The sequence below is a fragment of the Portunus trituberculatus genome, chromosome 38 (assembly GCF_017591435.1).
Source record: "Portunus trituberculatus isolate SZX2019 chromosome 38, ASM1759143v1, whole genome shotgun sequence".
Lineage (NCBI taxonomy): Eukaryota > Metazoa > Arthropoda > Malacostraca > Decapoda > Portunidae > Portunus > Portunus trituberculatus.
Window position 1 is genome coordinate 27,546,543 of NC_059292.1, and position 26,504 is coordinate 27,573,046.

The 26,504-nt window shown below is 37.9% G+C and overlaps 2 protein-coding genes across 5 annotated transcripts in view; one reads left to right on the forward strand and one right to left on the reverse strand.

Annotated features, from left to right (window-relative positions):
• Window positions 1-8,263, forward strand: part of LOC123515004 (syntaxin-16-like) — an 8,659-nt gene extending 396 nt beyond the window's left edge. The window contains exons 2-6 of the mRNA XM_045273328.1: window positions 1,542-1,787; window positions 2,158-2,314; window positions 2,461-2,572; window positions 2,967-3,111; window positions 3,501-8,263. Coding sequence (XP_045129263.1) covers window positions 1,542-1,787; window positions 2,158-2,314; window positions 2,461-2,572; window positions 2,967-3,111; window positions 3,501-3,686 — 846 coding nt within the window. The 3' untranslated portion in view covers window positions 3,687-8,263. The remainder of the gene's footprint in view (window positions 1-1,541; window positions 1,788-2,157; window positions 2,315-2,460; window positions 2,573-2,966; window positions 3,112-3,500) is intronic.
• Window positions 8,264-10,802: 2,539 nt separating this feature from the next.
• Window positions 10,803-25,814, reverse strand: LOC123515005 (akirin-2-like). 4 transcript variants are annotated; one of them, XM_045273330.1, is made up of 6 exons: window positions 25,710-25,768; window positions 22,918-23,053; window positions 18,517-18,720; window positions 17,761-18,005; window positions 17,250-17,412; window positions 10,803-12,829 (listed from the first exon to the last, which is right to left on the reverse strand). In XM_045273330.1, the coding sequence occupies exons 3-6, from the start codon at window positions 18,704-18,706 to the stop codon at window positions 12,819-12,821; spliced, it is 609 nt and encodes a 202-aa protein (XP_045129265.1). In that variant the 5' UTR covers window positions 18,707-18,720; window positions 22,918-23,053; window positions 25,710-25,768; the 3' UTR covers window positions 10,803-12,818. The 4 variants fall into 4 exon arrangements, with proteins under 4 accessions (XP_045129265.1, XP_045129264.1, XP_045129267.1 ...); XM_045273329.1 differs by lacking the exon at window positions 22,918-23,053 and having other exon boundaries at window positions 25,710-25,814; XM_045273332.1 differs by lacking the exon at window positions 22,918-23,053 and having other exon boundaries at window positions 25,590-25,722.
• Between the last annotated feature and the right edge of the window lie 690 nt (window positions 25,815-26,504).

The following is a 26,504-nucleotide window of genomic DNA, read 5'->3' on the forward strand; positions in this document are numbered from 1 at the left end:
ACATAGGTACCACTGGGTGCATAGCAGAGAACTCGTGCACCAGTGGCATTAACTCTATTGTCTGTGAAGCTAATGGTTTGGCTTCAGATTTATTACGCTCAACTATTAATCGGTCCTCCTCCTTTATGACACCTGTTTATAAGACACGTATATCAGACACATTCTTGAGTTCTCACCTCTCATTCACCCAATATGTTGGTGACTTGAAGAAACTTGAATCCCTTTTATTTCTTTTTCTTCTTTGGACCTGTGATGCTTGAAATCGCTTCCTAGGTCTCTCTCCTTCTCGCACTAGTTGTAAAGTTGGTCCCTGTTTGATCAGCTCTCCACTAAGAATGTTTTCATGTGGCTCACTATTTTATTATAATTTTCTTTGTTTCTTGTTAGTCCTAGTACTGTTCTAATCCCTCTGTCTTCCCTCTCTTTTCTCTCCTCCTATTCTTCCCTACCTATGATGTTTGGTATCTGATTGTCCAGAAAAATTCTTTGCTTTCTGTATTTGTCACACTACTATAAAATGTTCCACACTTTCTTTTTCTTCCCCACACATACCACATTGTTGTTCATCAGGGTTTCTATTTCTACCATTTACCTCTAAAGTACCACTTCTTGCTTTGAATAGTAGTTTTTCTGCCCAGTCACCATGGTACCACTCTTCTCTACCTATCTTCTCCTTGTTTCTGTATTACCTCAGTGTACGTACTCTATTTCCATACTATTCCTCCATTCCTGATGTCCTTCTTCTATTCTGGTTTTGATTTCCTTAACTCTTAATTCTAGCCAGTCATTTTCCATTCTTACTTTCCTTATCCATCTTTCTACTTTTTTATTCCATTTGGACTTTTCTCTACATGCATTATATGTTTGTTTGGCCAATCTCTCATCACTCATAGTTTCAGTTTTCTTATAGTTTCCCTATCCTATCCTTTCCTTGAAGGAGCTCCATCCCATATCCCCACATATGGCTTTTGTGGCAGTGCTCTTTGGGGCACCTAAACACCATCTTCCTATAGAATTCTGGACTACTTCAAGTTTCCTCATGTTTTCTGCACTGTAATTTGTTATTTCCGAGCCATATAAACAAAGGCAATGAACAAAGCAAATCTCAAGATTAGTATCCCTTTCTTACTCCCAGAGACTTAAAACTCTCAATCTGTACTCTAAGGTCAATTCCTGTGGTACCCCATAAGTGACATTTTTCTGTTCACAGTGACCCTCTGTTTTCTGCCAGACAAGAAAAGCTTTTTAACCTTGACTTAGAGGGGCTGCACCTACAGGGAATTTAAATAATTTTCAGCCTTGATTCGACTATACTTACTGCAAACCTTCTACATATTTTCAATAGAGTTGTGCAAAAAAGAATTTTCTTTTTTCAAGATTAAATCTTACACATCAATTTGAACATTTTTCTCTATCTTTAACAGTTAAGGATCTTAAAACAACATTGCTTACATAAATACCATTGATTCCAAACAAAATGGCCAAGTTGTTCAGGATAATTTCATGTGTAAATTGCAGCTACAGTGCTTACCTATTTACAGAGTTACTCGGATCAGGATTCATTGGTGCAATGTAAGGAGATGGAGAATGGGCTAGGGGGCCTGGGGGACAGCCACCTTCCAGATTGGACAGGAATGGTGGAAGAGGTGCAGTACAATATCCTCACCCTCAAGGAGAAGATTAAGCGCTTGGCAGCCTTGCAGAGCAACATGGTGCGGCGACCATCTCTGGATGACAACACAGAGGAGGAACGGCAGTTGACGGTGCACCACAATGAAATCCGGCGGGTATGTGGAACTAAGGACCATTTTAACTATTTCATCAATAAAATTTCCCGCAAATGATTTGTGTAATACTAACTTGGTGCTTTTGTCTATGATAGCAAGTATGTTTCTGACCACCCTGGCAGCAGTGAAGCCAGCTGAGCATGTAAGTTAGATTAGGTGTTGCCTCTTTATGGTAGAGCATTAACCTTCTCTTGGCCTTGATATGCATGCAAATTTTGATTCTTTTATTAAATGTACAGGGTGTGTTAGTCCAAGGGAAGGATGAGCAGGAAGAACAGCTCTCTTTGGTTGGGTCTGTGTCTTAGATGGATACTCATCACTAAATGTAACAGCTGTTACATTTAGTGAATTTTGTTGTGTCTTGTTGCAGACCCTGGAGAGGTGTCAGATGCTCATGATCCAGATCAAACATAGTGGATGTCATGGACGTGAGGGAACACTCAACAAGAATGTGGTTCGCTCATTAGGGTTTGCTTTGCAAGAAGTGAAAAATGAATTTATGACAGCCTGTTCAACATTCACTGCCTGTAAGTCAGTGGATACAAGCCTTTGCTTAACTTTCATAGTTTAAGTTTCAATAAGAGAATTTTAATAGCAGTTATATTTTCATATTACAAATAACATTAAAGCTTTGGCCTTTTCTGTATGGTGCATGAAAATGTTATCTTTTCAGCAATGAATAATTTCAAGAAAAGCAGTTCGTTTGTTCATGAGGGAGGAGGTGACTATGACAGCGACTATGGAACATTTGATGCAAGTGGTTCTGGTGTTTCAAGTCAGAATCAGTGAGTAGAACCATCTTCACTGTTTGGGCTTCTATTGTATGTCCTGGCCATGTTTTTCTCAATAAATATGGACCAATCTTGACTCAGTGTTATGACTATTAGATGTATGCACATGTGTAATTTGCAGTTTTCTATGTAGCAAGAGAGAAGTTTTGCATACTGATATTTTAGTGGCAACTATTCTGGTAATTTGTTGATATCTCATAGTAGAAGAATCATGTAAAGAAAATGGAGATGTCCATTTTGCACCATACTGGCTGAACCAGAGTCCTCTTATGAAACTACATTGTCAAGGACTGTACATGAAAATATTATCATTGAGAGTGTGGCATAAGTATATAAATGAACTGTGATGGAATTAATAACAGTTTAACAATGGGAAACATGTGTACAGGGCTTGGACACAGGAGCAGATGTTGTTCCTAGCTGATAATGCCATGATGGTGCAGGAGAATGACAGGGCAGTGCAGCAGATCTTGCAGTCTACTCTTCAGCTCAACCAGCTGTTCAAGGATGTGGCACAGCTAGTGTCAGAACAGGTAGGTAGTGTTCCAGCACATTAGGGTTAATTTTTTGTTAGAAATGATTAATCAGTTTCAAAGTGTTTTGTAAATTATTACAGTAAGGGAGTCAAGTCATTGAAGACTGCATTGTGTTTATTTGAGTCTCTAGAAACATGATGATGATTTAAAACCCACTGTAAAGACATTGACAAGTGATAGGAAAAGTTAAATAAACCATATTTAGAATAGGTGGGGCAGCAAAGTTGGAGCTTGTGTTTTACTTCATTCTTGAAGTATGGTTTAGAGAATTTCTTGTCTCCTCACACTGAACTGGGACTTGGTTTTGTATTAGAATGACATGTTTTGGATTATGATAGGTTTATATAATGAATTTTGTTCAACAATTGTTCCATGGCTCCTCCCAGGGTACTGTGTTGGACCGAATAGATTTCAATGTGGAGCATGCATCTATAAAAGTGGAAGAGGGAGCTCGGCAGCTGAAAAAGGCAGACCGCTATCACCGCAAGAACCGGAACATGAAGTGCATCCTCGGCCTGTCAGGCACCATCATCATCCTGATATTCATCCTTGTGTTTGTCAAAACTAATTAGCAGAGAACATGTGATAAGGTGTACATAGATATATTGTTTATTTTATATATCCAGCTGTACATAGTCTATTTATTCTATTGTGCTTATCATGAATACTATTAATTACTTGTAGATCATAGAGAAGAGCTTACTTTGTTATAAGTTGCCTCAAATTTTACAGATGCATTTTGTACTCTTGAGCAAAATGTCCGATGGACAATTTTCTAATCTACTAGTGTTATATAGACATGCAGTATTTAAAGTCAGGTATGGCAAAAATCATAGCAGAAATATATACATATATGGACTACCAGGAACACTGTTTTGTAGTCTTATGGTTAACTTTTTCAACATTGTCTTTGTCTTCTTGTTTACTGTCATGCAGTTTTTGCCACATTTGCACTCCCTCTCTTGTAGTGACATGTGGTAATCTTCTGGTTATATAGGGCCAGCCTTACCTAAAATGTGAATATATGTCATTGGCAAATAAATAGACAAAAAGAAAAATGTCAGGGAAACTAACAAGATATTAAACTAGTAATTTGACAGACAGTAAGAAATACAAGTAGTAGCAGCCAGACTGACTGTTGTGATTAGGGTGTCATCATTCATCTCAGGTAAATAGAATCTCCTCACTTGATCTCTGAGGATACAAGGCACTCAAGATATTAGTCAAATGATGGAAGTACTTGGTGCACTCATAAATGAATAGATGGCTAAAGTGGTGTGGCCACTTCACTATAGCAGTGAGCAAAGTTACACAGAAGAGAGCTACATAGTATAAGAAACACAAAATAGCTGTGTAATTGGGTCTGTTAATAGTGTGGTAATGTGATTTTATGTTGGATGTTGCTGTGTCAGTGGATAGAATGCACAAACAGTGACTCAAGAAATAAAGACTCAAAAAGATGAGGTTGGGAACTGATGATTGGTATGGTCTCTAATGTCCTTGTGTCAGGGATCAGTCCAGGGCACTTTGTCACGTTCTTATGATACTGCAACATGACAAAAAGTAAGAAAAGTTGCAGGAACAAGAGGCTTCCTTCCATTTTTTCTAGTACTAGTAGGCAATTTAATTAATGTCAGCAGTGAATTATGCTCTTTTTCAGCATCTGATTTGTCAACACCATATTTACTACAACTGTGCACCAGTCTTCCCATGCTGAAGTTTAGGTGATGTCTTTTTTGTTTTTGAAAAGAGCTCATTGCTAAAACTTCCCCTCCTCCTTTCCCTCTTCTCTTCATCCTCTTAATTTTGCAGTATATATACAACTTTCACCCCATAAACCATTCCTTAATCTTTACTCTGTAACTAAACAAATGAGTTATTTTAGTATTTTATTTCCTGTATGATTTATCTTTACCATGATTGAAGAACTGATAGTCAACAAAACTGTGCCTAACATTACTCTTTCATAATTAATACAACATTCAACCAAATTAGTCACCTAATAGTTAACTAATGTCCTATAAATTCAGCACAATTTATACTCATTATTCTGAATTATACAGGTTACCACAAATGAAGCTACGCTCTGATAACACTAAGTGTCATTATGTAAAGGCCCGTCCAGACAAGCGGGCCTGATCAGCGGGCATGCCCGTTAACGGGCACATTTGATGGGCAAATGGTCAAATTGCCCGTCGAGTAAAATCACTACGGTGGTGCCCGGTAGCTGGAGCTTCAAACCTGCCAGATGCAAGTTAATATCGTGAGCCCATAGCAGGCTGTCCTCCCACATCCCACGTCATTGTAACACGGTTCACATTTCACCATGTCAACCCTGGAGAACTTTAGCGAGCCACCTACCATTTATTGGTCTAAAACACTGACTAGCATGTTGATTGAACTTTATCGTGAGAATCCATGTTTATGGAATGTGAAGCTGAAATGCTATAAGAATAGAGACAAATTGCAATTATCAAGATATACAATATCTTCTTGACAATGCTAGGGGTCGTACCGCACTCCACATGCTATTAGCATCGTCGGGCACATCCGGCTATTCATCAACTCGGTCGTGTGGATGACATTCACAGGCAGGCGCAGCAGAATTTGCCCGCCAACCGCGCTGCCCAACGGACATGCCCGATCATCTGGACGCAGCTTAACAAACATGCACTTAGAAGGACAAGAATTACTGAAACATTAGTGTCATCATTGCTCAATAACATTCAGAATATCACTCATTATTAAAATACTATCAGTACAAGGTTTATTAAATACTTGTCTTTTCATGCCCCATCACCTAAATTGCAAGCACATTAATTTAACATATAGTGGAGACAATTATGTCAGAAGATCTATGTGTATGGGCAGTGTTCATTGCCAACTGTGTAACTGTTGATGAGTATATAAGATAATAAGAGTAGTTGAATATGTGATAATTCTAGTCAGGGCAAAGCTCATTCAAAGGAGTTGCTGACACCTTACATACAGGTAGACACACAGTTTTGGAAGGTCATGTAACCTTTTGAATGAAAATTTGGATATTATTTTATACATCCAAATCTCTCCCTCCTCCCTCAAAAAAATAAATAAATAATCAAAAAGTGCATGTATTGGAGAAGGGTAGAGTTAGCTCCACCAAACACAATAATATGGTTACATTAGTAATGCCAAAATCAGCAAGTTACAAAGGTTGTTACAGGAATTTTGTTAAGTTGAGTGGTAGTGTATAATAGTTATAAAATGTGGGAACATTGAAAAGTAATATAAAGTCTGCTATATACACACTGAAGACTGTTTCTGTAATGATAAATGCCTCTCTTACATGTATTTGCATTGATGAATTGTGTTATTTTGGTCTAAAGAGTCTTAGCATGAAATATCTACACGTTTTTGCCATCCCATCTCTTATTTTCAAGAGACTTTAATGAAAGTTACCTGAGGCTTTCAAGGATATTTTCGTGATTCTAGTAATATCTGAATAAGAATTCTAGACCATCAATAAGAAAGACACTGAGAACACCCCCCCATTGTCAACTTTTTATATTTATAGGATCAGTGTTATGAAGTTTATTAGCTGATATACAACAGTTCTTGCTGTCCTTCATCATAAGTGAAAAAATCACACATTTTGCTCCCTTTGTGTTTTCTGAAGTGCTTTTACATGCTCGTCATTAATGGAAATGAAAATTATTGCACCATTGTGATATTTTCAAGATGTTTCTGAATGGGCTAATTTAATCTTCTGGTGTGCACTCATTTGCTTTTGTTCACTAGTGTTCATGTAGTTGTGCACCTCTTGCTTTCCATGTTATTCATTAAAGAAAAGTGATGCTTGAAAGATTCATACCGTAGTATTGCATTTTATCCATACAAAACCATTGCACCAAACTTTCCAGCAAGAGGACTGATTATATGAAGTACATCTTTTCCTCTATGTACCAGACTAATTTTATGACAGAAGGAACCAGTAATGAGGTATCCACACACACACCATACACCTCATATCCAATGTAATTTTTCTTCATTAATCACTTACATCCTTTCTACTTACCCAAACTATCTGAACAGTTATTAGTTAGCTCAATCTGCCAGCTCTGTATTAACACCAGTTCTCCTTTGCTGTTTCTCATTTCTCACTATCCATTTTTGCTACTATACACGTTCCCTAGACCAAACGTGCAGTACACTTCATCTGGTTTATTGTTTCCGTCTTCAATGTTTCTACTCTACATATAAAAGTCACTATCATTTCTTTGTAATACAACTTTTATTTTATACACTCCAATTAATCTGACAGAGCAAACTCTTGTGCTTGCTCAATATCTCCTCCAAATCAGCTACCAGTGTAATATGATTTCCAAATATGCATCCATTCATTGAGTGTACATTTCCAGATCTAGTGCAATTTTGATAAGTTAGTAATGTTCCTTGCCTTCATTCATATAATATTATTTAGAATCCTCATGTGTATTACTATCATAAACTTGCTAGAAATTATTCTGAATAATTTATTTACTTATATATATCTACATTTTTAAAGATACTAACAAAATATTTTACTAAATTAATCCATGTTGTGCATCACAATCCCTCCATGTGTGGTGCAGCAGCTCAGGTTTATGTATGTGAACTCCATGACCAACACTTTGTCAGACTAGCCATAATCAATAACTTTAGTTTTTAAAACATGAGCATGGAAATTTTTTACTTTAAAAATTAAATGTAGTTATTCTACTTTAAACAGTACTTTTCATTATTGAAAAGATGGTAGAGTGAATTTGAGCTTTCTCTTAAGATATTTCAATTTGTCTAAGATAAAAATCGAGATTGTTGTTATTGCTAGTATCATAATTTTGGATCAATTGATTTATTAGTTATCATAAGATAGAATTATGGCCAGTTATCAATTATTAGTTATTGCCAATAAGGTTATCATTATGGATTTATTGGCTATGGAGATTTTTTTCATTATGACGCAGAGCTATGGTTCTGAACCCAAGGGGGAGAGTATCAAAGCATGTTGCAAGCTTCCTGAGGCCTTTTATCTTCAATATGAGAGGCAACAACAATTACTGAACAAATATCTCAAAAGTAAATCAATTACCTATGTATTTTCAATGTGAACACAATAAAGGTCACATTTCAATTTACTTTGCCAGCCACGTATTTTATAAAGATGATGTGATGAGGCCAATCTAGAACATAAAGAAGGGAACAGGTGGCAGTGGGGTAAAGGGGAAGCTATCTCAGTGCTGCTTAAATGTCTCACCAGCTGGCCAGACAACACTTGTGCCACAAAAATTAATAAAACATGGACTCACTGTAGCAACAAAGTCTGTCACTTTACAAAGAGGAATTACTACATTATTACACATTTGACACAAGCATTACTACCTTTTCATAATGAGTATTATCTCTCTCTCTCTCTCTCTCTTAAAAGTAAATAATGTTTAAAATAAATACTGCATTTTGATCTATAAAAATCAAATGGCTGGGGAGGAACTAACAAGAATGCTTGAAATTTTTAAAACACAGGAAATAAAACAAATAATCAATGACATGCTTGAAAATACACAAGGAATAATTATCTGACAAAAATGACAAAAATGTTGTAAGATAACTACTACTTATTATGACCTTGACCTTTATGTAGTTATCTTGCCTTTGTTATGTACACTCCCCACTTTCAAGAGATACTGTACTCATATCCATGCCATTTATCTTTTCCATCACACTTATTGCTTCATCTGTTTAGACACAGTTCACTCGCTCTTTTTTTAAATTCACTCGCTTCTGTTTATCATAATGCTTTTCTTTATATCCTTTTAAGAAGTATTCAGTTTTAGCTCACTCATCAATGTCTACATGCAAAAGTCTCTTCTTGCCCATTACAGTAATATTTTTGCACTGTACTGAGAGAGAGAGAGAGAGAGAGAGAGAGAGAGAGAGAGAGATTTTCCATTCCTATATTAAGCATCACTCTTCATGTCCTTTACTCATGCAACATTTATACTTTCATTCCCCACCTCACCTAAAAAATGCTCTAAGTAACAAGCTAATTTCATAAATCAATAAATCAATCAAAATACAATAGGCCCCTAACTTACAGCCTAATCAAGTGGTCCCAAGTTTTGCAGGATAGCACTCAACCATCTAGCAAGAAAAGAGCTAACAAACATTTTTTAATAACTAACAGCCATAGCAAACCAAGACAGCATTTGCAACTATCAAGTGTCCCATTGCTGGCTGGCCTGGCATATCAGCTTTCAAGAAGCACTCAGTAATTCTTAGGTATCACATCACACCACCCTACTAACCCAAGCCCACAAGTACGGTGCCAGCAGTTTCATCTTAAGAGTGTTCTCACATGTAACATGCCTCAGAGGTAGTTATTTCGTTTGAATTTTTTTAGGTTATGTCTAACATCCCCAAAAATTCTGTCCCAAACAGGCTTAACTCATCATGCACACAACTCCATATGTTTCCCATAACTGGACTTCCCCTACAGTTTAGATACAGTCAGTGCCAGTTGCCGCTCATCCCTAGAGGACTGATACTTCTGATGGTCTAGCCCAGGCATCACCAAATGGCGGACCCCGGTCCGGATCCAGACCGAGCGATGGTTCTGTCCGGACCCGTGACCAATCTGCGGCCGGGTGACAGCGGGGAGGGAGGGTATTTAGTCAATACTTTGTTTGCACATGTTTTTCCTAAAGAAGCCACTTTTTATTTATTGTTTTCTGAAGATGTTGACTTTTTTTTTTTAACTTGAATAGTAGGCTTTCAATTTTTAGGCTGGGACATCTTCAAGAAAAAAAATAAAACTTTAATCAATGCTATGTTTGCACATATTCTTTTTCCTAAAAGAGCCACTTTTTATTCATTTTCTCCTGATGATGTTGACTGTTTTACTTGAAGTGTAGGCCTTTAATTCTTTAGGCTGGGACCTCATTAATTTGAGAGAAAAAAGGGTTTTTTGGCTCTGCTCGCAATTTATTTTATTCTGAGATTTCTGTTTTCTTTAATCTGAAATAAAGGCCTTAAATTTATTTGCCTGGGACTACTTTTATTTAGGGCAAAAGAGCTAGCTGTGCACTCTGTTAAACATTTCCTGCATTGAAAATAGACAATAAATACTGTTGAATCCATATGAAAATGTCAACATAGGGAACGGCTATAAGACACAAGCTGGACTTCCGTTCGGACCTTTTACTTGGGGGAAATTTTAAGAACTGGACCTCGGTGACTTTTAATTGAATACCCCTGGTCTAGCCATACTAATAAGCAATACATAACTCACAAGAGTGATAGGCATCACTGAATATTGTGATAGACTCTGAGATTGTAGCCAAATTTAAATTTTCAGATACTTCCCAGTGGCTTGATGCAGCTTAGCACAAGATTGAATGGTGTGGATGGATCTTAAGGAAAACCATAATGTTAAATCCCTATCACTAATTGGAGTAGGAAAAATTAACAAAGGGTTTCCAGCCCTATGTCATAGTGAGAAAAGAACTCAACATATAAAAAGAAAACTTTTTGAAAGGACAGCAATCACTTCCTTTCTGGAGAGATCATGGCTCATTCCACAAATACACAATGTCATGCAAGTATACATGATATTCACAAAATGTGGAGATGTGCTTCCGTTATATCTATGTGAAACGATGACAATAAGACTAATGTTGTATTTCCCCATTAACAAGTATATTTCATGATACAAGTCAGTAAAAAAGTGAGAACAAGAAAATAAATAGTAAACAATTGCTCCTTATATCAGAGTTCATGCAACAATGTCAGATTAACTAACTTATAACAAACAGTGGGTACCTATAAAATAAATGAAGAGAAAGAAACTTACACTGAAGATGTGAATACTAAAATTAACACTATAACACCAACAGAGTCAGTTTCACACTCCTGTCTTGGATCCTCTGCCAAACACAACAATGGTAAGCCAGTCTGTAAGAAGGCAAAGTAAGTGAAGAAGGTGACACTCACAAGGGAAAGTCATAGCTGCTGCACAACAATATTTCATTCACTAAAGAGATAAAATAATAATAATAATAATAATAATAATAATAATAATAATAATAATAACAACAACAAAACAAAGAAAGAGAAACCAAGTCTTTTGCATCAAGGTGAGTACAGTTATCATTAGAAGTTTGGTAACATACCATATGCACTACCATTGTGTTTTAACATCTTTCCTCAATTTGAAGTCCTATCTGCACAGAACCTATCTATTGTAAGGATTTCTGAAGAGATTATCAGCAGGTCTGAGGACTTATGAGGGAGGGAAATTGCTAAACACAGTGGAAACTGGCATGACAAGTTGCTAAACTTCAGATCACAACCATACATGACATCAATTCATCAAAGTTACTGCTCTCGCAGCTAGTGACAGTGAATATGAAGCTTATTTAATCCCATTTTAACTGTTCACAATATGCAAGACATGAGACCGACAAGCTTCACAATCTAAAATAATAAATAAATAAATAAAAAATAAAAACAAATAAATAAATAAAAATAAATAATAATAATAATAATAATAATAATAATAATAATAATAATAAAAAAAAAAAACCTTATCCTACTCTAGATGTAAATTCATACAGTGAGCCGATCTTGTCAAGATCCACTGTTACTAACACTACGGCCATTCACACATCATGCAGGTTCCCCCCTGCACTGGCAGACTGATGTCCTTTGAACCTAACACCTTATTATGCCTAAAAGTACACATTACCCACATTAGACACAACACCCATAAGTAAATAATTATACAACAGATCTCTAATAAAACAGCAATGGTGTGATACTGATTTATAATGGTGGGTTGATACTGCCCTGCACAAGAGGGCTCATGATACAAGATACTAATGCAGGAAGACATCGCCTGGGTATCTCCTTCCTAACTCAAGTCCAAGATATGAAACCTTCATTAAGTAGTAGCAAATATCAAGACAAGTTAAGAGAAGCAAGTCAAATATAAATTTATGCCAAAACTTAAATAAAAAAAGGCAATACGGAGCTCTACCCTAAGTTAATATTCACATGAAGGCAATGTGACTGCTGCTGTGGCTGTCTTCCTGTACTAGCTCAACTCTGAACAGGCAATCACAACCTTTCTCGCAGACAGGGCTTTGAAATACCTGAGGTTACTGTCAGGCATGTCTAGTTTTGCTGAAGTTTCACTCTGCAAAGCACCTACTTACAGCAAGAAAAGTGTGAAAGGCAACTGATGGGTTAGAAGGTATTTACACACAACAGTTGAGGAATGCCACACATTATGAGCACCACAAGTTAACTTGCGCTTGTCACCAAAGCTGCCACTTCTGGTTGCTATTAAGTCCCTCTTAACTTGTAAAGTTTGCTCCTTTAGTGTCTTGAGTCTATATCTTGGCTAACCCAAGACTAGTATACTGACATACAGCCTTGAATGATATGGATATAGTGGTTTCACACTATCTTACGAAACACATCACTTTTACAATCACTGACAAGATCAAGATGAGGTTTATATCCATTTCATCCGGCAATCTTTAATTACACTTGCTCTGTGAACACCTTTACAGCATGAGTGTGTTCTTATGTACAAAGTTTACACTTTCGGGGATAAACTTTCCCAGCAACTTTTCATTCTTTGTACCTCCGAAGGCACATAGTCCATAGCAAAATAGCAAAGTTCCATCCTAAGAAAGATCTGAAATAGAAGAAATGGAAAGGGAATTAAAAAAAATAAATAACACAATATATTAAATAAAAAAAAAAACCTACATGATATGCCTACCTCAGGCAATATTTAATATACAGATCTGGCATATAGAAGACTAGAAACTCAGAAAACACCAATCACCCTCTCTTTCATTATACCCCATTGCATTTACTTGTCTCCTGTCTAGTGCATTGATCCTTGTGTAAGCTATCACACATCAAAGATCGCCGTGGTACCATGGAACCATGCGTGCTTTGGGATCCGAGGGGTCTCCAAGCATACGGGTTCAAATCCTGTCCATGGTCTGAGTGCAGGTTGGGCTTCCTCACTCAGGGCAACAGCTTCCTAGCAGGTGGGCTTTGAGATAGGAGGTACCCTAAAAAGTATCCCCTTTAGCCCATAAATTCCCGTGAAAAGCCCTCATGGTATAAAAAAAAAAAAAAGACTTTAGTACTGTGTATTACATTAATATCTATTAATCTTCTTGAATAATTCTGAACCCAACTTTTCCCTCCACCTTACCTAACACATACAATTGTCCTCATGAATATTACAAACAAGAGCACTAAAAGCAAATATGTACATAAGAAGACAATGAATCATTTCTCTTTCTCTGACATACACACTTTGGAGGACCTAAAGCTAAATCAGTAAAAGTTCTACATGAAAATCAATTGTATAATTCTTCCAAGAGATAATAGAGAAAAATGTGGTAGGTTACCTATAAATGGGGTGAAACACTGCTTATGCAGAAAGATACATATTAATAAGAGCTGGAAGCTTGACACAAGGATGCAAAGAAAAATATTGAGGCAAATAAAGAAATATACAGCCAATGTGAGAGAAAGAAGGAAATTTTAAGATGATCAGAACAAGCAAGGACATGCGCACTTATTTGTTATAGCTATCCCCCTTGGAGAGGTTCTTCAGACCAGTGACAGATACAGAGGAAATCCAGGTTATAACCTGAGAGAGAGAGAGAGAGAGAGAGAGAGAGAGAGAGAGAGAGAGAGAGAGAGAGAGAGAGAGAGAGAATATGTGTTTTTACCTAGCTGTATTCTACAGGGTTCGAGTGGGGCTCATAGTGTCCTGTCTCCATGTCTCCACTAATCCAATTTTTCCTTAAAGCTATGCACATTATGTGCTGTAACAACTTCATTATTCAATGCATTTCACTTCTCCACTGTTCTGTGTGAAAAACTGTATTTTCCAGTATTCTTCACACACTGCCTCATCCTGATCTTTACATGACCTCTTGTCCTATCTTCTTCTGTCACCAGCACCAGGTCTTTTTTATCTATCTTTTCAATGCTATAGACAATCTTGTACATTGTTATTAGGTCTCCTTGTTCTCTTCTATCTTGTAAGGTCAGTAGTCCCATTTCCTTCAGCCATTCTTCATAAGTTAGGTCCTTTAGTTCCAGCACCATCTTTGTAGCAATCTTCTGTATTCGTTCTAATCTTCTTATATCTTTTTTAGAACACAGAGACCACACCACAGCTGCATATTCCAGCTTTGGATGTATCATGCTTGTGATGATTTATTTTAATCATATCTTTGTCTATGAATTGAAACACCACTCTTATATTAGTCAACATTTTATATCTTGCTTATGTGTTTTTGGGGTTCAGATTTTCCTGTATAATCACTTCCAGATCTTTCTCCTCTAGTCTTCATTATTTGTTCCTCTCCCATCAGATAGTTCCATACTAGTCTTCTTTTGCTCCTTCCTAGTTCCATTACGTGACATTTCTTGGCATTGAAGTCCAATTTCCACTTCTTACTCCACTCATAGATTTTGTTTATATCTTCCTGTAGCAGCAAACAGTCCTCCTGGGTTTTGATAACTCTTAGCACCTTTGCATCATAAGCAAATAAATTAATATAACTGTTAATCCAATCATGAATGTTGTTTACATTAATCTGAAACATAATGGAGGCTACCACTGACCCTTGTGGCACTCTGCTTGTTACTTTATCCCAAGACGAGTATCTCTGATCACAGTTCTCATCTCCCTGTCCTTCAAATAATACCTTGTCCATTCTAACAAAGTTCCTCGCAGTTCTCCTATGTTATCCTGTTTCTAAAGTAGTTTTCCATGAGGGACTTTATCAAGTATCTTTTTAAGTCCAGGTATACCGCGTCCACCCATCTGTCTCTGCTTTCCAGTCCTTTTATTACTCTTGAGTAGAAGTTTAATAATAATAATAATAAGTTTGACACAGATGACTGTCCTGTCTTGAACCCAATTTGTGTTTGATATGACTTTTTCTTCTTCCAGATGTTTAACCCATATTTCTTTGGTAATTATCTCACACAACTTCTCCATAATGCTTTTAAGTGACACTGATCTGTAATTTAATGGCTCAGTTGCCTTTCCTCTAATAAATATCGGTATTATGTTGGCTCTCTTCCATTCTAGTGGAACTTTCCCTTCATTTAGTGAACTTGTAATTATTTCCCAAACTGGATCCAGCAGTTGCTCTTTACATTCTTTTAGCACCCAGCATGATACACCATTTGGTCCCATTGCTTTTCTGACATCCAAATTACCCAATAAACTTCCAATATCCTCTTTGTGCACTGTGATTTTCTGTAGTCCTTGACAAATGCAATGTCTTATCTGGTTCTGTAAAATCTTCTACAGTGAAGAACGTTTTAAAGCTCTCACTTATTATTTCATACATTAACTGTGTGTGTGTGTGTGTGTGTGTGTGTGTGTGTGTGTGTGTGTGTGTGTGTGTGTGTGTGTGTGTGTGTGTGTGTGTGTGTGTGTGTGTGTGTGTGTGTGTGTGTGTGTGTGTCTAGTTGTATATTGCAGGGTTTGAGCAGGGCTCATAGTGACCTGTCTCCACATCTGGAGGGCACTCACCATCACTATCCATACTCCCCCATACTCATTCTGCTCACCACCATAGCTGTGGGCTGAACATTTTGCCTTATTTGCTGACCTTTATGATTCAGATTACTCATAATAATGCCATTCTATACCCATTTGGTTGCAATGTAAGTCACATTTGAGGATTTTTTTCCCCTTTGAATGGAGGAATTAATTTTCTATTGATTTCAATGGGAAATGAAGATCCAGCTTGCACCCAGGACCATGGAATAGATTAAGGACAAAACCCAGGATACTACTGTATAGGAAGTTTTAAGATCTATATCTGAAGTATATATATATATATATATATATATATATATATATATATATATATATATATATATATATATATATATATATACACAGGGTGTCCCGCGAGTTAAGGTACATACGCAGGGATATGATAGTTCAAGTGGATCTGATTAAAAAAATACTCTATTAACATAAGCTGTTTTTTGCTTTATTTAGTTAAAAATTAAAGGTGAAAATAGAGCGGTGATGTGTGTTGCAGGAACCGCTTGAGCAGAATGGAGGAGGAGGATCAACAGCAGCAGCAGCAGCAGGACGACGCCATGTGTCGCTATAACCTGTAATATCAAGATAATGTGTACAATGCAAACACCCAAATACCTACAAAAACTATTCAAAGATGAGATTATTATTTTTGTTGATTTATAATAGAAAAGAATGTAGCCTACATTAAACATAATACAGAGTTATTTTATTACACCGTTTTATTCGTACTTGGCAACTCACCACAGCTGGCCAGAGTCTCGTCGCGATGAGTTCCCGGGCTTGTAAATTAAAGTCAAGTCTCACAAGCCTCCTGTCATGTGTTCCTGCGTCTTTTAATATTCAAGGCTCACAAGCCTCTTGTCATGAACGAAATTGAATAATGTTAGAAAACTTAAATAATGTCTTAATTGTGACATTTACATGATGCGAGAACACATCATGACAAGAGGCTTGTGAGCCTTGAATATTAAAGAACACAGGAACACATGACAGGGAACTCATCGCGACGAGACTCTGGCCAGCTGTGGTGAGTTGCCAAGTACAAATAAAACGGTGTAATAAAATAATGCTGTGTTATGTTTAATGTAGGCTACATTCGCTTCTATTATAAAACAACAAAAATAATAATCTCATCTTTGAATAATTTTTGTAGGTATTTGGGTGTTTGCATTGTACACATTATCTTGATATTACAGGTTACAGCGAAACACAGCAGCGTCCTTGCTGCTGATCCTCCTCCTCTATTCTGTCCAAGCGGTTCCCGCAACACACGCCACCACTCTATTTTCATCTTCAATTTTTAACTAAATAAAGCAAAAAACAACATATGTTAATAGAGTATTTTTTAATCAGATCCACTTGAACTATCATATCCCTAAGTATGTACCTTAACTCGCGGGACACCCTGTATATATATATATATATATATATATATATATATATATATATATATATATATATATATATATATATATGTATAAATAAAGCATTGGGTACATCTTGTACTTACAGCTGGGAAGGGCCGCTTGGGACAGCCTCTGCTGTATCTGGTCTGTGGTGAAACGAACAAAGCAATCATACTGCTCAGCCAGCTTAGAGGCCAACACCTTGTCATACTCCTCACGGATATTTGTCTCCCGTTCACGCAGTAGTTGCTCACAGATCAGATTCACCTATAAAAGAATGTTGCTTGAGCACACACGGCAGATAATAGACATAATTGTCCTGCCTCCAAGGTGCAGCTATGGGATGCCAAATGTAAGTCACAGTAACAAATTAAATACTCTTCATCCTCACTCTTCATTCATTGTTTCATGACTTCGTTTTTTCAATGAAGAAGCAGCTCCAATGAGGTATGACAAGCCTGTCTGGTCTGTTACCATTCATCAAAAGCAATTTCTGCAGTAAGAATGACAAGAAACCAAATTCAAGTGAACTGAAAACACTAGGCAGCATAAGACAGAGATGTAAAACTGACTACAAAGTAATGAAGGGTGAACAATAAATGTATGGCTACTGACCTGTCTGAAGGTGAAGAGAGGTTTATCTTTGCTGAGAGACGAGTGTTGGGAGGGGTGGAGCGATGCCACACTTGCGCTGGCAGATGAGGAGGGTGAGGGAAGGGGTGAGGTAAGTGAGGCTGGGGAGGGTGGAGAGGCTGGAGATTCATAGCCACCCTCACAGTCCATGCTGCGCTCCCCACACTGCAGGATCTTGCGGCGCTTCAGTCTGCGGATTTCCTCTCTCACATTTTGTGCTATTTGTTCTGTAATGACAACATGGTGAGCCTTCTGTGGACCAGAAGAATCTAGTAATGCAGTTTGTTCTTCACTTCCATCCTAACATAGAAGAAAGATAGAGGTAAATAGTAGTAAGGTAACCATATACTTTCCCATGATAAATACCACAGCGTAAGGTTAAAGTGACTCGCATCCCTGCTTCACTTACAATTCATGAACAGGACAGATGTGAATATTTCAGGGAACATAATTTTATTGAATAACTACCCAATGCAGACTATCCCAGATGACTTTGTTGTGCATGGTATACTTTTCTAATTTCAGTGACCAGCCTCTTATTCACTAATTAAAACAGCTGACATAAACCAAGTCCACAAACAAAAATGCAGTGCATAACCATTTCAAAAAGAAGATTGAAGCCATCTTACTACTGGTCAAAAATATATCTTTTAGAGTGAGAGAGCATCCAGTTTTGCAAAATGAGGCAAGAGGAAGTGGCAATCAAATACCCTGAGTTTGATGCTGGCCATGCCCTACCTGGAGTAAGTGTAGGAGTGACCTCCGAGAAAGGTGACTGTGACTCTGTGTGGCGTGCAGTAGCAGCGGCAGCACTCTGCGGTGACACACACATGGGCATACAACGCCGCCGTTTGTGGGGACGTGGTGTGCAGCTCCCGTGATGCAGAGGATCAAACTCCAGCGACCGCTTGAGAGTCACACACGCCATCTTTCTGGGTTAACCTGCAAGGATACAAGCACATGCTAACCTTGATCCCAGATGCAAAAAGCATACGAGATACACAGGCTGTCCAACCCTACACAGGTGAACAAGCAAGTTGAACTAGGTAATGACAAGAACTCTTCTGATGAGCATTACAACACTGAACTGATGGCAAGACACTACTACAAAACAGAAAAGCAAATAAATGCTACTAACAATGTATACTCTATATGCACTGTGCGTCCACCCACATGCACTGTCCTTCACTTGTCATCCTGCCATCAATAATCCTTATATGCCACATTCATTTTCACTGCAGTGCTTTGCACTTTTCCTCAGTCTTCAGTCCTCTGAACTGCTGAAAACATCAACTATCAGGTATTTAAGATCACTGGCATACAAAATGGTTGTAGAATAAGGAAAAAATATGCTGGAAACATCAGGTATTTAAGATCACTGGCATACAAAATGGTTGTAGAATAAGGAAAAATACTAATTACAATGGTAACCAAACAGGTAGGAGGCAGATCGTTTACAGGTCTAGGTCTAGACTGAATACTAACTCTATTTGGCACACAAAACTGTATCTGGTCAAAACAGCCATGGGTCAAAAGTGCCACAAATGTCAATGACCGAAATTGCTCCTACAGTCCTTCTATTCTACACTAGCCACTAGGTCTCAGTCTGAGGAAGTGTACAATTGGGTTATTGTTCAAAATATGTTGTAACTTATTGATGATATAAGTAATTTTATGTGTATAATACTTGTTTTCTGTTGATAAACACAATTATTCTTTTCCTGAAGATATGACAACAGGTATGTTTGTCCCAGACTGAGACCCAGCAGCAAGTTTTGAAAAGACAAACTCTAGTCAAAAGGTTATGCCTAAATGTTTATGTAGCAGAGACTCAGGTGGAGGAAGATGACTGTCACCTTTGCCCTTCCACCAAAAGCAAAGTAACTCAACAGGTTGGATCCAAAGTCTCATAACAAAACTTGAAACAAATTAGCAATACATACAAAACAACACATTGCTCTCTTCCTCACTTACTCACTTGCTTACTCCAGTCTATTTGTATTTGTATTTTGAAAATCTTGGGAATAGGGTATATTTTAATACCTCGATTAACTGACGCTTGGTAATATCTTGGTCACCAAAAGAGTCCTGATCAGCTTGGGACATGTCACTTTTCATATCTACAGGTGTTGAAACTAACTGCTGATGAGTTTGTGATCATATAACTATATTATATTAAATCTATATTTGTTTGGTATTTAAAGCATGTTATTTTATCTTTTTCTTAGGGTGGGGATAAATTCATATCACAAAAACGAATTAATTATATTTCCATTAATTTCTATGGGAAAAATTGATTTGATATACAATTTTTTTTTATACACAATGATCATCATGGAATGAATTAAAATCGTATGTTGAAGTACCACTGTATTTATATATATATATATATATATATATATATATATATATATATATATATATATATATATACAGGTAACTCGATTTACGTGTGTTTAATTTACTCGTTTTTGTTATTACACGTCCAAAAAAATATCATAATTAATTTAATTTGCGCAATCGGTTTGCTTGTACAAGCAACCCCCGCTTAATGAAGGGGTTAAGGCCCTATCACACTGGCCTATGATACGCGGAACCAGGAACATCCGCTCCAGATAGCTGGAACTTGCCCAGGATTAGCAGAACCAAGTTGGGATGGCTTCATATCCATCCCGGTTCTCCGTATGCTATCCCAATGGAAAAGTAAACATAATATATGCAATAAAAACCTTTTATTTGAACTAAAAAGAACGTGACAAAATTTTTCATATTGGAATATTAAATGATATTTCATCAATTTAGAAAGGTAAAATATAAATATATCATGTCAATATTTTGGGCTCATGGCAATCATCTCTGACTCTAAAGTTGCTGTCGCGCACATCTCGGTTCTTCTCTAGTTTCTTTTACTTACTTTTCTTCAACAAGAGGAAGTGCAAATGCAGTTCCAGGATAAAGCACAGGTTGAGATATAAGCGGCATGGTTTTGTTCTGGTTTATTTTGATTAGGCTTTGTCTTGGTTGGTAGGCCGTTTGCCTAGCATAGCAAGAACGCGGGCAGCTTGTGTGTGATAAGTGTTCCTGGTTTCGTACCAAGAACCATGGCCCGCGTTCCGCGTATCATAGGCCAGTGTGATAGCCCCTTTACATTCCTAAAAAAACATTCGTTAAGCGAACCAATTATAACAAGTTTAACCCCTGACCTGAGCTTCCATTGAGAGTAAACAAAGCGAGAGTGCATCATAGTACAGTGAAAGGTTTAATGAAAGTATAAATATGAAGTTAAACATTCAAGCAGTTTAATTTAAGACTATGTCATTATAATGTACACTAATGTATGTAGTAAGTAACTTTATAATGTTGTTGATCTTAAATTTGAAGGAAGGGAGAGTGGAGCGGGAAATACACTAGCTGGCAACCTGTGGAATGTAAACAAAGGGCGCATCATTGTACCGCATACAAAATTTATGTACCACATTTTCACAAGGCTTTCCATTTTATCCATTGCAGAGTCACGAGTTCAGGTGGTTCTTTTAGCTCAAGGAAGATATGATCTCACCAGCCTTCTTAATAAAGTCTTCTGAATTGAAAATGGTAGAGAGTTGATGGAGTCAAGCCATGGTGGGAAGCAATGCTATTAGTTTCTCGCCTCTCGTGTTTGTGAATAACATCCAGCTTCACTTTGAAAGTAAGAGACTTCCTGGTCTTCTTAGCAATGCTAGGTGACATTGGCGGCATGTAGAGCGAGGGAAGACGAGCTACTGCTGACATTGTTATTGTTTTGAACAGGGGGAGTGAGTGGTGCACGTTTTGTCCACGAGAGGCACTGGTGTATTCAAAAGCCTGTCAGCTTGCGTGATATGGCAGGGCTTTCAAACTTGGAAAAAATTACCTAGATAAAATTTAGTTAAAGCAAGTTTGGTGTTCATTAAATGAGCAGGTGGTAGTAAAAGGAAACCTTCATTGTTGCGAAATTTCATTGTGTGAACCTTCGTTAAGCAAGGATTGTCTGTACGCGATTTGGCCCAACCGCATTTTCAAACTGTGCGCCAGATGCATTTTCAAACTGCACGCCTGAGTTCTGCAGCAAGCTGATGGGTGGGAGCTCCACTGCTCCTTCCTCTTCTCGTGCCTCATTTGCAGTCTAACAGCACCGAGTACAGATGCAATCTCTTCAATCTGCCTATAATTCACCAAGATGGCCCCAAAACGTCCTTCATCTTCTTCTGCATGTGGGGTTATTTTTGATAAGTGGATTTTTGATAAAGTGGAAAAGCTCAGAGGGAGATGGTGACTGACTGTGGTGTGAGTGGTGAAGGCAGTGATGCAGTGTTGTGTTGTGTTTACGTATTCTTTGTTTTGTTGTTTTCTCTTACTATTTTTTGCTTTCTCTTATCATTTCTTGCTTTTCCCTTTACTCTGAATACACTTCTAGTATTTAAAATGGTAAATAATAAAAACATGTTAATTTAGCCAAATACACAGAATATTTTGTACAAATTTTTTGGGACCACATTTTGGACCACCATCCACTACTGCATCCAAAATTGACAAGCCTGTCAGCTTGCATGATATGGTGGGGCTTTCAAATTTGGAAAAAAATTACCTGGATAAAACTTCGTTAAAGCGAGTTTGGTGTTTGTTAAACGAGCAGATGGTAGTAAAATGAAACCTTCGTTGTAGCGAAATTTCGTTGTGTGAACCTTCGTTAAACGGGTTGTATATATATATATATATATATATATATATATATATATATATATATATATATATATATATATATATATATATAAATTTTTTTCAATGTTGTGGCCTATAGTGCCTGTAAGTGTACTTGAAGAGTACGTATATGAAGCACTGTTCAGCTTCCATCCATTAGTAGCGCAGGCAGTTTTATTTATAGTGATACCTATATTAGTACCCATATCACCAGCCAAGTGCATCTTTGGTGTAACCACCTAGAACATGGGTATCATGGTGACACGTAGGTAACTTTAAACCACTCGACAAATAGCAAAGTGTTTAAGGGTGTACGTGGTGGGATTCGAACGTATGTGTGGACATCTGCCCGATCCCACGCTCACCACCTTATCAAGTATGTCTATAGATTAATCACGTCATAATTGACTGGATAATTACGGAGATGTGCTTGGTGTTTTCTTCTCATGGCTATATAAACCAAGGGAAACTGGGAAACTTCACTTTTCTTCCAGGTCGTCATTACTTCCTAGAGGATAAGAAGATCAACAGTGAGCTGAGGTCCCCACACCATCAGCTGCAAATACAATGCAATACAACCATAACAAAATGCTGATACTGGAATTACGGTCATTTCGCCCACATATAAGAGTCAATTTGCCCACATATATTTAAAAAAAAGAATTATTAAAAAAAACATCTGCATACATGTAAGATTAAGAAAGTGGTAATTAAAAAGAAACTCTTATTAACAAATAGCTGCATATATGCAAGATTCAGAAACCAGTTACAAAAAATCAAAAATAAACTTTTATCAAAAGACAGTTAAATAAATGTAATATGTGACCAGTGGCAGCCCCGGAATGTAACACTGGCATTAGTCAGGAAGACTACCGTCGTATAATACGTGGGAAATCTATGGCCAACAAACCATGGTTTTGCACAAAGTGCTCAGTGTAACCAAGTACTCGCGTGTTGTTCTGCTTCACCCCTCACCACTGGTAATCTAGTGTGCTCGCTCTCTCTCTCTCTCTCTCTCTCTCTCTCTCTCTCTCTAACTTTTCAATTAGTGTGCCTGAGAGTGACAGTGCTCCTAATGCGGTGTAATCTAGTGTGCCTGATAGTGACAAGACAATTTTCCCTCATGAATTACACCATGAGCCATCCATTAGGATAGTATAGATCAGTGGTGTGTATTTTACCTAGTTGCGCTTACCTGTAGTTGTGACATACTAGATATGAGCTATTATCGTAAAACCGCGACCGCACGCGGTAGCGGTTTTCAGAGTCGACACATGTTAAGCTATGGCTACTGACATACTATGCCTCGCGCGGTATATATATATATATATTTCTACTAATGTAAGTATGTTGAAAATCTCAATGTATCACTTCTATTATTTCCTTATATTTTCATTGCTTCACTATTAATACAAATCTCACCAATATGGGTAGAAGTGACTTTAAACTAACAAGATAATACTATCATTAAGTATTATTATAATTCCAAAGTTGGCAACCCTGCCTGTGATGACTTTGATCTGCAGTAGCTTTGAAGCATTCATCAGGTGCACTTTGTTTCTCACTCACACTCCTGTTTGTTTTTCAGAAATAATATACAGATATCAAATGTGAACTTTTTTAATATGTCTGCAGAAGTGATTATTTCTATGGTAGAGCAACAGCCTGCTATCTGGGACAAGGGTTGTGATCAGTATAAAGAATGGCAAAAGATAAAGCCTGGGTAACTGTAGCTAATGGCATCTACGAAGAATGGGATTCCCTCAGCAAGGAAGAACAAACAAAGAAAATTAAGTATCAGCAATTTTAAAGAAATTTGCCACATCCATCCTCCGCTGATGTCCGAACAACACTGAACCACACTGGAGGTCGGTCTGCCGCTCATAGTATGTCAGGTTCAAACTTTTGAGGTTTGCCGCTGCCGTGCGCGGCGACGGCAAACCGCTACAGCACGCGGCATAGTATGTCACTACACTTAGGTTAGTGTTGGAGGGGGGGTCCAGGGGGGAGCACAGCCCCCCGAGTTTGGTTAGGTCACACTAGGTTAGGTTTATGTTAGGGTTAGGTTAGTGTTGTAAGGGAGGGTCTGGGGGGGCACAGCCCCTCCGGTTAGGTTAGGTTTTTGTCCTTAGATTTTCTTGGATCGCCATATCTCGCCTCTTTTGGTTCCCCCCCCCCAAAACCCCCGATTCCCTACAGTCCCCAAAGGAGGGAGGGGATAGGAATGGGGGGGGAGCAGTGGTTCTGCAGTTTTACCAGGCAAATGATTGGTTCTTTTGTTTCAGCATAGAGCCACTGACAAATAAAAATAACAGCCTAAATCTAGCCAATCAGAGCAGTTTATGGAGAGAAGCAACTCAATTTAAATCAGTGAATAGAAGATGTGTGAATGGGCAGGGTGTTGCCTTGATTATTTCCATTGTACCTATCACCGGATTTTAAAAAGTGAAATAAGAAAACAACTTTCATAGTAATTTCTTAGCGTTGTTAGTCAAGTTAAGCTAGTTAGCTTTGGTCATATCACTTTAATTGGGTAAGATAAAAAGTTCATTTGTTCTAAGGAAGACATATCAGTGGTGTACATCTCTTAAATTAGGACCATTGATATTCCAACATCCACAGACCGTTCCTAATGTCAATAAAATAGCCTAATCACACCCAAGGCTCGTGGTAAAAATGCGTCCCAGTATTGAAGGTGCTAATCTTCTCGTTTCCATTGCAATAGAGTACTTTAAGGGGGATAGATTGTGGGTTTTTTGGGAGGGGGAAAGGGAGGAATATAAAAGGTACTGATTTACGACAGAAACGAAGTGCAGATTCATTCAAAAAAGCTCAAAACTACCAGAAAAGATTGTTTCATTCTGAAGTGAGTGTGGTGAGAGGGTAAATTTACCAGGACAAATTGTATCGTTAACAAATATCTCTCTCACACACACACACACACACACACTGGTGCACCTGCCCTAAAACCTACCGGAACTAAAAGCACCCTATAATAGCCCCGTCAATCAGTGTAGCAAGTAGATCAGACGAGAGAAAAGACAAGATTCAGGTGCAGATAAAGAAGAAAAAAAAAGAAAGACACCACCTCCCTTTAGGCACTGTCCTCTCGCCGGCACAACTGGCAGCCGCGGACTTCCTTCACCGATACCACACTTAATTGGACTCATGGGCAGTTTGCAGACAGATGTAGGGATTAATTAGCCGCTCACCTGAGTCTGAAAAGAGGAATTATATCCGTAGCCTAAGGAACTGCAGCCTCAATATGGCCGAGACCAAACAATGGCAGCAGTTCGCGCTTGGCCGATGGTTCCTGTGTACACCAGCTGAGGAATTATTACACCTCCACACACAAACGGCACCCTTTGTTTGCTGGCTAATTTAGTAAGTTAAATAGTATGTGAAGTTGAAAGATAGGGGTAGTTTGGTTGGTGTAAATCTCTCTCTCTCTCTCTCTCTCTCTCTCTCTCTCTCTCTCTCATGTTATTCAGTTTCAGTATCCTCATGCACAAAAATTGCACGCTGGCCATTTCCACAAGGGTCTCAAATAATCCTTTGTGGTGATGACATCCTCATCGAATGGACTTCTCGTATGTTCTCAGTATACCGCTCCTCAACAATTATAATAATCTCGATGCTCGCAGATAACCCTCGATATTAACTGGCACTGCATGGTATGAATTAGTCTCCCATAGGTCAACAATATTCCTCTCTCTAGAGTCCGTTTATAAAAAAAAAAAAAAAAAAAAGTCTCTTTTAAACTGTCACTTAATTATCTGTGACTTATACCTCTCAGAATCTTAGCCAAACTGAAGAGGAGACTGGCCTCTCAGTGCCCTGGATGTATTATACATGTCTCATTGAGTGCTGACCCTATATTGATTCAGTTCAGTACGTGCCTCTCAACTCCGTCCACTTAAGACTGCAGAATGAGGCCATGAGAATAATTTGTGTGATCCCCGAGGACAGACAAGATAGAGGTCCTTAGAGATAAGTAGTGTGTCGCA